The 13,608-nt window shown below is 48.5% G+C and overlaps 1 protein-coding gene across 2 annotated transcripts in view; it reads right to left on the bottom strand.

Moving 5' to 3' along the window:
• CCDC158 (coiled-coil domain containing 158) overlaps positions 1-13,608 on the bottom strand; it is a 1,731,209-nt gene that overhangs the window by 1,612,320 nt on the left and 105,281 nt on the right. For both annotated transcript variants that reach the window (XM_029599728.1, XM_029599736.1), the window contains exon 2: positions 7,759-7,801. In XM_029599728.1, the coding sequence (XP_029455588.1) occupies positions 7,759-7,790 (32 nt within the window). In that variant the 5' untranslated portion in view covers positions 7,791-7,801. The remainder of the gene's footprint in view (positions 1-7,758; positions 7,802-13,608) is intronic.

Genomic DNA, 13,608 nt, shown 5'->3' with positions numbered 1-13,608 from the left:
TAGGGCGGAAGGAGCCGTCTTTCTTTGGTACCACGAAGTAGATGGAATAGTGGCCCGAGCCCACCTCTCCGGAGGGTACGGGCACAATGGCGCCTATCTCCCACAGTCTGTCCAGCGTCGCCTGCACCGCCTCTCGCTTGATGGCCGAGCCGCAGGGCGAGAAGATGAATCGACCCTTCGGAGCGCGGACAAGTTCCAAAGCGTAGCCGCGTCCTATGGTGTCCAAGACCCACTGGTCCGAGGTGATCCGTGCCCACTCCTCGTAAAAGAACGCCAGCCGCCCCCCAATCTTGGGGACGGCGGAGTGGGCGAGCTGAACATCATTGAGAGGACTTTGGCGAAGGTTGTCCCGCCGTGGAAGCGGGGCGGCGCCCGCGAAAGGAGCGAGACCAGGGCTGAGACCTGGGGGCAGAGGGCCGAGCCGCCGCCGGCCTATAACTCCTATAGCGCCGTTGCGCTCTGGCTCTGGTCCGAGAGGACGAAAACGCCCTGCTGGAGCGATATCTGTCTTCCGGCAGGCGATGGACCGCGTTTTCCCCCAGAGACTTGATAAGCTGGTCCAGATCCTCGCCGAACAGGAATTTACCCCTGAATGGCAGGGAACCCAGACTTGACTTGGAGGACGTGTCCGCCGCCCAGTTGCGGAGCCATAGAAGTCGACGTGCCGCCACCACCGAGGCCATGGAGCGGGCAAGGACCCGAAACAGATCATAGGAAGCGTCTGCCCCGTATGCCACCGCAGCTTCCAGTCTATCCGCCTGGGCGGCTTCTTCGGGTGGCAACACCTGAGACGTGAGCAGTAGCTGCACCCAGAGAAGACTGGCTCGCTGGGCAAGCGAGCTGCACATCGCAGCCCGCAGCCCCACTGCGGAGACCTCGAAGACCCGCTTGAGGAAGACTTCCAACTTGCGATCCTGCGTATCCCTTAACGCTGCTCCACCTGTCACCGGAATGGTCGTCCTCTTCGTGACCACTGACACCGCGGAGTCCACTCTGGGTACCTTGATGAGATCCAGAAAATCTTCCGGCAGCGGATATAGCCGTTCCATGGCGCGGCTACCCTTCAGAGCGGCTTCCGGGGTGTCCCATTCCCTGGTGAGCAACTGCAGGAACGACTCATGAATGGGAAAAGCCCGAGCCCTCGGGCGAAGGGCTGCCAGCACCGGGTCTCCCTTCTTCGAGGAGGTGACGGTCCGGCGGGGGATCAAGGTCCAATCCCTGAATGATCTGTGGGATCAGGTCATCCAGCTCGTCCCGCTGGAAGAGGCGCAGGGTGCGTGGGTCCTCACCCTCAGACGTGGAGTCCCCTTGGCCCGCCGCCGCGGGGTCCGACCCAGGGGAGGCTGGTGGTGACCCAGGCCCCCCCGAGCCCACGGGGAGCCGTGGTTGGCTGGGGAGCTGTGGGGCCCCCACACCCGCCGGGGCGGGGGGGGCCGGATAGGCGGACGAAGGTCGCGGGAGCTTGGGTGGAGGCGGATCTGCGGGCGCAGCCAGGTCCTGCAGGTAGGCTGTATGCATCAGCCGTATGAACTCCGGCGAAAATCCCGGCCTAGTCGGGGGGGCCTCCGCGGGTGGGGGCCCCGAGGGACCCTGCCCCCGCGGGCCTTCCTCCGGGTCTGTCTCCGGCACTAACCTCGGGGGAGAGCCCTCTGAAGCCACCTCGTCCCCCTGCGCTGCCTGGGCTCCTTCAAGGCGCAGCGTATGTAAGATGGCCGCCGTTCCCGCCATGAATGGGGGAGGGGCCAGCCCGCGCCGCCCGGGTAAGGCTGTCATGGAGGCCCGCTGTGTGAGGGGCCGAGAGGTGCCTTCCCCACCGGGAAGGCAGCGAGCACAAATTCCCTCCCTTGAAACGCGCGATCCAGGTTCCCCACAGGCCGAGCAACGCGCCGGCCGCGGCATCTGGAGCGCAAGGGGAACAGCCCCCGACAGCCCCGAACGCCTTGAAAAACCCGGGGGGGGCCGCGAAACGGATCGCCGCTGCGGGGGGGCCCGGGTGGCCTGCGCTACCCGCCAAAAATAGAAACGGCGCCGCGGGGGGGCCCTCCTGGCCGCACGACCCGCCGGTGATGAGCAGCCCTCTCCCCGGTGCAGCCCACGTGGAGCCGCAAAATGGCCGCGGGAGAGGGTGAAGACGCGAGGAGGCCGGAGCACCGGCAGCCGCGTGTAACCTAGCTGCAAAGGAAGGGGGAGAAGAAAATCACACTTACCCCGCAGCAGCCCCGGTAGATAGAGAAAGGAGAGACAGAGCACAAAACAGAAGCCACGCCTCCCCAATCAATCAATTAACCAAATTAATTTTTTTTTTTTTTTTTTTTTTTTTTTTTTTTTTGTAACACAACTTGATCCAACCAAACAAACAAACTCAATAAAGCCTCCAACCAAGGGAAGCAAAAGAACAAAGGAACAAGAGAATCGGGAGCAAGCCCAGATTCCACTACTCGCATCTGCTGGAGTCAGAAGATACTGAACTCCTGCAGAGGGGGTAGTAGTATTTATGGTGACGCCCCCTCGAAGCTTTGGGCTGACTCCATCTGCTGGATTGGGGACATAACCCACTGTCTGGACTGATCCAGGTACGTACAGGGAACTTCCAGTCTTGCAAGGTCCTCCTGTAATGTATCACAGTCTGCCTGTGATTTAACTACTCTGAATAATTTTGTATCATCCGCAAATTTGATAACCTCACTCGTCCGTTTCCTTTCCAGATCATTTATATATATATTGAAAAGCACCGGTCCCAATACAGATCCCTGAGGTACTCCACTGTTTACCCTTTTCCACTGAGAATATTGACCATTTAATCCTACTCTCTGTTTCCTGTCTTTTAACCAGTTTGTAATCCACGAAAGGACATCGCCTCCTATCCCATGACTTTAGTTTTCGTAGAAGCCTCTCATGAGGGACTTTGTCAAACGCCTTCTGAAAATCCAAATACACTACATCTACCGGTTCACCTTTATCCACATGTTTATTAACCCCTTCAAAAAAATGAAGCAGATTTGTTAGGCAAGACTTCCCTTGGGTAAATCCATGTTGACTGTGTCCCATTAAATCATGTCTTTCTATATGCTCTACAATTTTGATCTTGAGAATAGTTTCCACTATTTTTCCCGGCACTGAAGTCAGGCTCACTGGTCTATAATTACCCGGATCGCCCCTGGAGCCTTTTTTAAATATTGGGGTTACATTGGCCACCCTCCAGTCTTCAGGTACAATGGATGATTTTAATGATAGGTTACAAATTTTAACTAATAGATCAGAAATTTCATTTTTGAGTTCCTTCAGAACCCTAGGATGCATACCATCCGGTCCAGGTGATTTGCTACTCTTTAGTTTGTCAATCTGGCCTACTATATCTTCCAGGTTCACAGTGATTTCGTTCAGTTCGTCTGAGTCATCACCCCTGAAAACCATCTCCGGAACTGGTATCTCCCCAACATCCTCATTAGTAAACACAGAGGCAAAGAATTCATTTAGTCTTTCTGCAATGGCCTTATCTTCCCTAAGAGCCCCTTTAGCCCCTCGGTCATCTAATGGTCCAACCGACTCCCTCACAGGTTTCTTGCTTTGGATATATTTTAAAAAGTTTTTATTATGAGTTTTTGCCTCTATGGCCAACTTCATTTCAAATTCTCTCTTTGCCTGTCTTATCAATATTTTACACTTACCTTGACAATGCTTATGTTTTATCCTATTTTCTTCAGATTGATCCTTCTTCCAATTTTTGAAGGATGTTTTTTTGGCTAAAATAGCCTCTTTCACCTCACCTTTTAACCATGACGGTAATCGTTTTGCCTTCCTTCCACCTTTCTTAATGCGCGGAATACATATGGACTGCGCCTCTAGGATTGTATTTTTAAACAATGTCCAAGCCTGTTGAACACTTTTAACCTTTGCAGCTGCACCTTTCAGTTTTTTTCTAACTATTTTCCTCATTTTATCAAATTTTCCCTTTTTAAAATTTAGTGTTAGAACTGCAGATTTACTTATTGTCCCCCTTCCAGTTATTAGTTTAAATTTGATCATGTTATGATCACTGTTGCCAAGTGGCCCCACCACCGTTACTTCTTTCACCAAATCTTGCGTTCCACTAAGAATTAAATCTAAAATAGCTCCCTCTCTTGTAGGTTCCTGAACCAATTGCTCCATGAAGCAGTCATTTATTACATCCAGGAACTTTCGGGTCGATACAGTAACGTGCGGTTGAAGATTTCCCGTCCGTAACGTGCAGGGAGCGCACAATACAGACGAGTAAGGCGATCCAGCGATACAGCCTCCAGTTTCACGCGTCCTTAGCGCTTCGTAAAATAGACACATAACCCTTTCCGCACGCAGCATGTAAATGAACGAATTAGCTGTATAATGAAGGAATTAGCTATTCCCCTCCGATACTGTAACGGGCGCTGATATTATCTCCTTAGTAACCCGCTGTTTTGCCGCGGCCTTAACGTGTTAGTTTACCGCCTCCCCCTAGTAGGAGTTAGGACTGTGAGTCTAGTAACAAATCCATCGACACTGCTTAAGATACTCAAAAACAATAAAACACAATAAAAAAAAAAAGCGATACAGAGATGATCGAGAAAATGTAATGCTGAGGGACACATAAAACCTGTCAGAAAAAAAAATAAAAATTTTTAAATACCTGTCGGAGGGCCGCGTGGGTCTAGGCGGCCGGCGGGCGGCAGCGGGAGCCGGGTGGTCGCGTGTTAAATCTAGGCCGGGTCGCACAGGCGCGCATTCATTCACTGCCGGTGGGGGCTGCTCCGACAGCCCCCACCGGCAGTGAATGAATGCGCGCCTGTGCGACCCCTTCGATTCGGTGCTCAAGGCGTGACGTCACGACGCCCGACGTCACGGCATGTGACTGCCTTGAGCACCGAATCGCAGGGGTCGCACAGACGCACATTCATCCACTGCCGGTGAGGGCTGCCTCCGGAAAAGCCCCCACCAGCAGTGAATGAATGCGCGTCTGTGCGACCCGGCCTAGATTTAACACGCGACCACCCGGCTCCCGCCGCCGCCCGCCGGCCGTCTGAAACTAACGCGCGTCCACCCACCCCCGCCGCCGCCTGGAACAGGCGCCCACCCGCCCGTGGCCTAGATTTAACACGCGACCACCCGGCTCCCGCCGCCGCCCGCCTGAAACTAACGCGCGTCCACCCGCCCCCGCCGCCGCTGCCGCCTGGAACAGGCGCCCACCTGCCCGCGGCCTAGATTTAACACGTGACCACCCGCCCCCCGGATCCCGCCCGCCGACCGCCTGGACCCACGCGGCCCTCCGACAGGTATTTAAAAATTTTGTTTTTTACACTTCCTGGTGCCTGTCATTTCAAATGACATTTGAAATGACAGGTACCAGCGCACCCAGGTTACTGTATAGGCGCTGTATTAAGCGCCTATACAGTAAAATGGGTTGCGCGGGCATAACCCTTCCCTAACGCTTCACAGCCGCAGCATGCATTTGCATGCAATTAGAAGAGAGTATCAGGCGCTAGGTCAAGAGAACTGTGCGTGCGGGGAGGAAGGGTGCGCCTGACACTGCCGCACTGTTTCTACCGCGGCCTTACAGTATCGACCCGTTTATGTCTCTAGCAAGTCCTGATGTTACATTTACCCAGTCAATATTGGGGTAATTGAAATCTCCTATTATTATTGCACTGCCAAATTGGTTTGCTTCCCTGATTTCTCTTAGCATTTCATCATCTGTCTGACCATTTTGTCCAGGTGGATGGTAGTATACTCCTATCACTATACTCTTACTCAACACACATGGGATTTCTACCCATATAGATTCTACTGAGCATTTACTCTCTTGTATGATCTTTATCCTGTTGGACTCTATACCCTCCCGGACATAAAGTGCCACACCCCCACCAAGTTGATCATCCCTATCATTGCAATATAATTTGACCCTGATATAGCACTGTCCCATTGGTTATCCTCCTTCCACCAAGTCTCTGTGATGCCAATTATGTCATTCTCATCATTTGCTGCTAAACACTCTAACTCTCCCATCTTACTTCTTAGACTTCTGGCATTGGCATACAGACATTTCAAAGTGTGGTTTTTGCTTGTTTTAACAACCTGCTTTTCAGTTGTTTGGGATAATTCGGTAATCATTAGCTTTGGTGATTTTTTACATATAGGCATATGAACTATGTTTGCTTTTGATGGAACCTCTCTGTTGGGATGCCCTAACTCTCCTGTTTCATTAGTATCCTTCAAGGATACATTTCTCCGAACCATGCACTGCAAGAGTGAGCACCTAGCTGAAAGACTTTACTAGACTTAGAGAGCTCCCCCACCTAGTGGCACGAAAGACGTACCCAGACAGAATGCTCCAGAGAGGTCTCATTGAGCATTCTGGAGAGGAGAGTAGGAGAAAAGAGTTCTTACATCTGGAGAGCCCCCACTGGAGTCTTTACCCCAGAACACAGGATATTGACTGATTTTTGAAGATCTGGAATTCATTTGAACCTCAAATACTTTTGGGAAAGGGAATTCCTTCACACATATGATACACTGGCCCACCTGGGACACTTATCTTCCCACTACCTCGAGGGTAAGCAAATCTCAGGAAACAGTACTGAGGTGCACTTCCATAGAAAGAGAGAAGGAGAGAGAACACCTTTGAGGTCAATTTTCAAAAGCCATTTAGACAACTGAAAAGTTATCAGTCTAAATGGTACAAGTGGCATATTCAGCCACATATCTGGCTAAATTATAGCTTGGTAAAAAGAGGGCATTCTAGGGCATTCTGGTGAGGAGTTCAGTAATCCGATGAACTTATTGCATATCCGGGTAAGAAGCAGTGAGAAACTTAAAAATAAAGAGAAGTAGAGGGCCCTGTGGCCCGATTTCTTCCCAACCCCCTCATCAAATTTCCAAGATGCCATAGTGGCCTGGCACACCCCCATCCCACATCACCTCTTACATCATAAAAAGAACCCAAGTCCACTGCTGACCCTTCTCCGCTTCCCTCCCGACTTCATTAGAACTGATGCTACCAGGCCCTCCCACCCTTATCCCCACTATCTATCTAAAGTGGCTGCTACACCCCCACCCTCTCTGGACCCCGAACCCCAAAAACCCCTACCTCCGAACTTACCTGCTTCTGGTGATGTCCAGCACAACCTGTGTCAAAGCTGTGCTGGAAGCATAAACTACATACAGTTTATGCTTCCAGTGCTTCTACTAAACAATCTATTTAATATTGTCCCCATTTGATCCTAGAGAACAGTCTGAACGTGGACATAACTGGGAATAGCTTTACTTACACCAATTGATTATTTTGAACCAAATCAAAGTAAACTTTTAATCTGGAACACCTCACCAGTGAGTCCAGCCTGTTCTTTTCAGTGTATCTGCTCCAAAGAGTTATTGGTAACTCTTGTGGAAAGGACTCCACCTATCCACCTTGGGTCTTAAAGGATAGTCTTCTGCCATTTAGACAAAAACCCACACCCCAGGGCAAAATAACTGGTAAATTTAAAATTAGGACTTAGACCCGGGATGTATTGTGACCCCAGCAAAATTCAGTAAACACCATGAATTGGGGTTACATAAGAATTCCTTACTGGTGACATTAGTTAAACTGAGAAATTATTGATTCATTAATAAAATCATGTCTGGATTATGGTTCAATATTAGTGCCACACTGGACTGCAAAATCAGTACCAAATCATAAATCAAAAAACTGGCTCAGTTTATAAGCAAATTACATTTCTTCATGTATTGCAAACTTGCTGAAATCAATACCTGAGTTCCTGGAGATGCTTGCTTTCCATCATTATATTTCCATCTGAAAAAAATAACCAGGTTGAATAAATAATTTTCATCATACTAAAAACCATTTGAAAATATTTAAAAAAATTATTAACTAAATCAATCTGTTAGCTAAAATTCTTATCAGAACATAAATTGCTTATCTGCAAGTATATGGGAGTCCATATTCAGAAGCATTTAACTAAATAACTTGTAAGTTATTCAGTTAAATGCCAACTTTTGAATATTTCATCAACTTACCCAGCTAAAGTTTAGTCGGATAACTCTATCCAGCAAAACTTTAGTCAAATATAGGAGCCTTACAGCGCAGTTAGCTGGATACCTTAAATCAGTCTAACTCTGAAGTAGTAAAAGTTATACAGTTAATTTTAAGATAACCAGGTTATATTCCATGGTGCAATTGCACCACTGAATATTCTGTCAAAGTTAGCCAGTGGCTAATTACCCCCATGATATTTACATTTAGTGTCATGTATTTTTAAATAAATAAAATTTAAGATAAAATATATTTTCTTTTTTGTCTGAACATAAACAAAAGCAAAACTTAAATCTTACCTGTTAGTTTCCTTTCCTTGAATCCTGCCAGACCAGTCCCAATATGTGGATTATCACCTCCCATCAACAGATGGAGAACACTCTGTTTGTTGACATCCTCCCTAGCATAACAGCTGGTGCAGCAGATTGCCTATCTAGTATAATCACTATTAAAGCAACAAACTGTTTATAAAGAAAACTTTAAACATCATTAATCACATCTAACAATTAGCCAGTCCAAAATACCCCACTGTTTTCTCCTCCCCAGGCTCCAACCAAGCCGAAAGAAGAAATCTATAGAGAAAGAAAGGAGGCAACTCTAAAACCCTGGAAAACCGATCAAACAACCCCTAAGGGTAAACACTAAGAATACTTTATCTTCCAACAACTTCAGTCTACATGGGTGGGCACTTGGACAATTCTGGCAGGATTCAAAGAAAGGAAATTAACATGTAAGATTAAATTTCACCTGTCTTATTCTGCCAGATCAGTCTTGACACATAGAAAATACTTGTCCTCCTACATCAGGCAGGAAGTCGCCCAGACCGCTCTCAAGACTCCTGCTCTAAAATCAGCATCCCACCTCATCTGCACATCCAACCAAGAAGAAATGCAATGAAGTCCAAGTAGCCACCCTGCAAACCTCTTCTGAGGACACTTTTCAACCTTCTACCCAGGAGAACCCATTAGCACTGATGAAATGAGCTCTCAGAGCTTTTGGAATCAACATGACCTTACAATTATATACGGAAGCTACCGCTTCCTTGATCCAATGAGCAATGGAAGATTTTGCAGCAGCCTCTCCTTTCCATGGGTCACTGAATAATACAAAGCATTAATCCGATTTACAAAATTAATTCATGACCCTTAAATAGCATACCACCACGCTTTTAACATCCAGTTGATGAAAACCCCCATAACCCCTCATCTTCAACACCAGTAATTTTCCAGAAGGTTGGAAGAAAATGACTGATTCCGTTGAAATCAGTAACCACTTTCAGTAACCAACTTCAGCAAGAAGGTAGGCACCTGTCAAAAATGAAAGGAAAATGTGTTCTTACCTTCTAATTTTCATTCCTTGAGTCTCATAGATCAGTCCAGACACATCAGAAGAAAAGCTTTACTGTATCTGTGGTCGCACAGTATGTACTCTACACAAGTGAAAAATATGGCAACAACAACAACTACAGCCATGCCCAACGATCAGGGGAAAACAAACCCCCAAATTGGAGGACATCAGCCCATAGAAGAACTTGAACACCAAAAACAAGGCAACCTCTGACCTATTTACATATAGAATAGAGTAGTTTTCAAAACCAGGGAGGGATTCTGGACTGATGTGTGAAACAAAAATTAGCAGGTAAGAACCAATTTTCCTTTCCTTATCCCCCAGATCAGTCCAGATGCATGGGATGTACCAATGATTCCCTAAATTGGGCAGGAATCTGAAAGATCCACTTGTAACACACACCTGCAAAATTCAGCTGAGTCTGGAGCCTGAACATCCAGTCTGTAATGCTTGGCAAAACTCTGCAGTGAAGACCAAGTTGCCACCCGACAGGTCCCCTGTGGTGAAACCCACTAACATTCAGACTAAGACACAGCCTGTGTCCTAGTAGAATGAGCCCAAAGTCCCTATGAAACCAAGACTCATTTACATATGTAAGTAAAAGCAATAGCCTCAACTACCAGGAAATGGTCGCTCTTGAAGTCTTGTCCCCCTTACTATGTCCACCGAAAAGGACAAAAATGATCCATCCTACAAAAATTGTTGTTGAACTTTAAATGATGCAAAAAGACATGATATACATCCAACAAAGCAGAATTGCTTACCTGTAACAAGTGTTCTCCAAAGACAATAGGATGTCAGTCCTCACATGTGGAAAATCATCTAATGGAGCACAGAATTATAATGTGTCCACACAGGGGGATCCCTTTAGTCTGATAATTTACTAAAGAAAATCCAGGAAGTGGAGACCCAACTCCATAGGGAGTTGGGTCTCCACTTCCTCCTGACATCCTCCCACCTCCTGGTGGGAGGATGTCAGTCCTCCCACCTCCATAGGGAGGTGGGAGGACTGACATCCTGCTGTCCTCTGAGAATACCTGTTAAGGTAAGCAATTCTGTTTTCTCAAGGGCAAGCAGGATAGCAGTCCTCACTCATGGTTGAACCCCTAGCTACAGGCAGCCCCCAACAAAAGAGAGGGAAGAACAAAAAATCATGCCAACAGGCAATGATTTGGCAACAAGTTTTTTTTATATGTATATACCCTAAAGAGTCCTAGGTGGGAACAGAGTTGGGTTCTATACCTCAAATTCCAGAGGACAAATTGGCCAAACTTGCTGCTTTTCCAACCTTCCCTTTCCAAACAGTAATGCAATGTGAATGAGTTAAGAGAGCTCCATGTGAGTTATTTGCTCCATAGCTTGTTGGGAGCGCTGACCCGACATGAGCAGTGGGGCATCTCCCTCTCGCGGTTGTTAGGAAGGCAGAAGAAGATTGGCGCAAACTACAAATTAGTTGATATCACTGTCTTATATATGATGGTTATTCATACATTTTTCAATATATTATTCACGTTTGTGTGTTTATGAAATTCAGTTGGATTTTGTATTTTATTTTCATTTGATGGAATTCTCACCTCATAGTTTACCTTATCGAGTGCACTGAAGCAGGAGAGTGATGTGAGTGCAAACAGAAGCAACTGCGTATCACGGAAGACAGTCAAGCAGGGATTCTGAGGAAAACAGTGGATCTAGATCCTCCTGGATACAAGAAGGACCCAGAGATGTAAACAAGAGAGACTCTAAGAAGAAAACCACACAGTTTCCTTCGGTGTAAAAAAAAAAACAACCGAAAAACAAACTGGGGTCCAAGAACCCTCCAAAAGAGACTGTCAACCACTGACAGCCAAAGGTTTAGAGGACATAAAAACATAAGACATGGTATACTGGATCAGACCAAGGGTCCATCAAGCCCAGTATCCTGTTTCCAACAGAGGCCAATCCAAGTCACAAGTACCTCGCAAGTACCCAAACATTAGATAGATCACAAGCTACTATTGCTTATTAATTACTGTCATAGTTTATGGATTTATCCTCTAGGAACTTATCCAAACCTTTTTTAAACCCAGTTATACTAATTGCTATAACCACATCCTCTGGCAATGAATTCCAGAACTTAACTATGCGCTGAGTGAAAAAGAATTTTCTTCAATTTGTTTTAAATGAATTACCTGCTAACTTCATGGAGTGCCCCTGTTAGGAACAGCTAAGAGAGCAGTTCTATTTTCCAGGGGATTGTGTGTTCTTGGACCACGGCTCGACCCCAGAGGAACTCTGAAGAGGTGCCGAGGCAGGCGAGGCATGCCCGAGCATGGGCTGGACAAGAGCGAGACTGGACTGAAGACAAACGATGGAATCCGGAGCAGGAACAAGGCTGGACCCGGCCTCTGCTGGACCTGCAGGCACCAGTGTGACCCAGCAACGCAATGCTGGTCACGAGAGTAGCCCTCCCACCACTCAACAGCCCTTTCGGACCCACCGCTTGGGAATAACGAGTGCGTGAGGCCAGACGGAGGCTGAGGGCAGGACATGAAGACGAAGACTAAGGCGAAGATGTGGGTACTTGGACGAAGACTCAGGTGAAGACACTTGGACGAGGAGTCAGGATCGAGGCACTGAAGACGAGGAGTCAGAATCCAGTACTAAGTTGAGGCTGCGATGCAGCAGGGCGCCCTATACAGCCCACCCACAGGGCTGGTCGCGGACCACGCTGGACTCGAAGCAGACTCTAGGCGATATAATGGAAGACTGAGACTGGAGCATGACGAAGATTCGGAAGAGGCCTGCACTGGGGCACGCCCTATACAGCTGCCTGTGGCTGGTTGTGGACCATGCTGACACGGAGCAGGTTCCAGCAGAGTCTTGGGCATGGACGGAGCAGACACAAGGGGATTCCATAGACCAGGAACAAGAGATTCAAGGTTCAGGAACAAGGCTTAACGACCGAGTCTCCCGGAGGCTTGTGCTTGCAGAGAGAAGCCAGGCCTTGTGCCACTAGGCGCCCTACAAAGCCCGCCCGTGGGGCTGGTTGCGGACCATGACATGGCATGCCAGGAAAAGTGGCAACAAGGAACCAAGGGTTCAGGACATCAAAGCTGGATCACGGAACATCAGGACTGGATTGCGGACATCAGGAACATCAAGGCTGGATCATGGAACATCAGGACTGGAACACGGAACATCAGGAATAAGGACATCAGGAATGGAAGACAGACATCTGGACTGGATCACAGACTTTGGGAACAAGGACATCAGGAACGGAAGACGGACATCTGGACTGGATCACAGACTTCGGGAACAAGGACATCAGGAACGGAAGACGGACATCAAGACTGTCCACGGACATCTGGACAAGACATGGAGCTCCAACGAGGAACAAGGAATACAGGACCTTGAAGAAGAGATGGAACAGAGAAGACTCCAGGAGCGAAGGACAGGAACGTCCAGGAGCAACTAACTCCTTGTGAAGGCAAAGATGGACTGACACGGGGCCCATTTTATAGGGCTGAAGCAAGGCAGGGCAATGATGTCATTTCTGAGGGCCGCAGGGCCTGTTCCCACCGCTGGCCCTTTAAAAGACAAGCAGAGGCGCGCGCCCATGCCTAGGAAGAAGCAGGACAAAGACAGGCCCGTCGGTGGTGGCGTCCAGCCACGTGGAAGGCCCGATAAGGAGTGGCATCAGCAGCAGCTCTACCATGAAGAAAGGAGCAAGGCAGGCTGCATAAGCGGCTTCGTGGCACGAAGGGGAAGCAGGAAGCAGCAGAGATGGCCCCTCTGCTGCTCGAGGATCTTGGCAGCGGCTCCAGCCGCCAGGAGGGAGTGACGGACGGCTCAGCCCTGCCGCGCAGGGCAGGAGGCTGCCGTGGTCTCCGGACCACGGAGGACGGCGGCAGCGGAGTGCCACGTTCTAGGATGCAGCTGGGAATGGCTTCAGTGGCCTGACTGGCCACAGAAGGTAGGGGGCCTGCCTGCGTTCATCGCGGGCAGGTTCAAAACAACTGAAGCTGTTGTGGAGGATGAAATAACAAGGCGTTAGGTGACGCTGAGTTGAAGGTCCCAGAAGACTAGTACTTCAGTGATTCTAGGTGGAAGAAACTGAAAGCATGAGGTCTTGGTAGCAGCTGAAGATGCATCAAGGAGTAGTCTTGGTATCTCTAGAAGATTGAAGACATCCATTAGTTGTTCAAGTTGGAATTCAAGGTATGGTGAAGCACTCAGTATTG

The sequence above is a fragment of the Rhinatrema bivittatum genome, chromosome 1 (genome assembly GCF_901001135.1).
Source record: "Rhinatrema bivittatum chromosome 1, aRhiBiv1.1, whole genome shotgun sequence".
NCBI classification, from domain to species: Eukaryota; Metazoa; Chordata; class Amphibia; order Gymnophiona; family Rhinatrematidae; genus Rhinatrema; species Rhinatrema bivittatum.
This window is presented reverse-complemented; position numbering and strand designations above follow the sequence as displayed.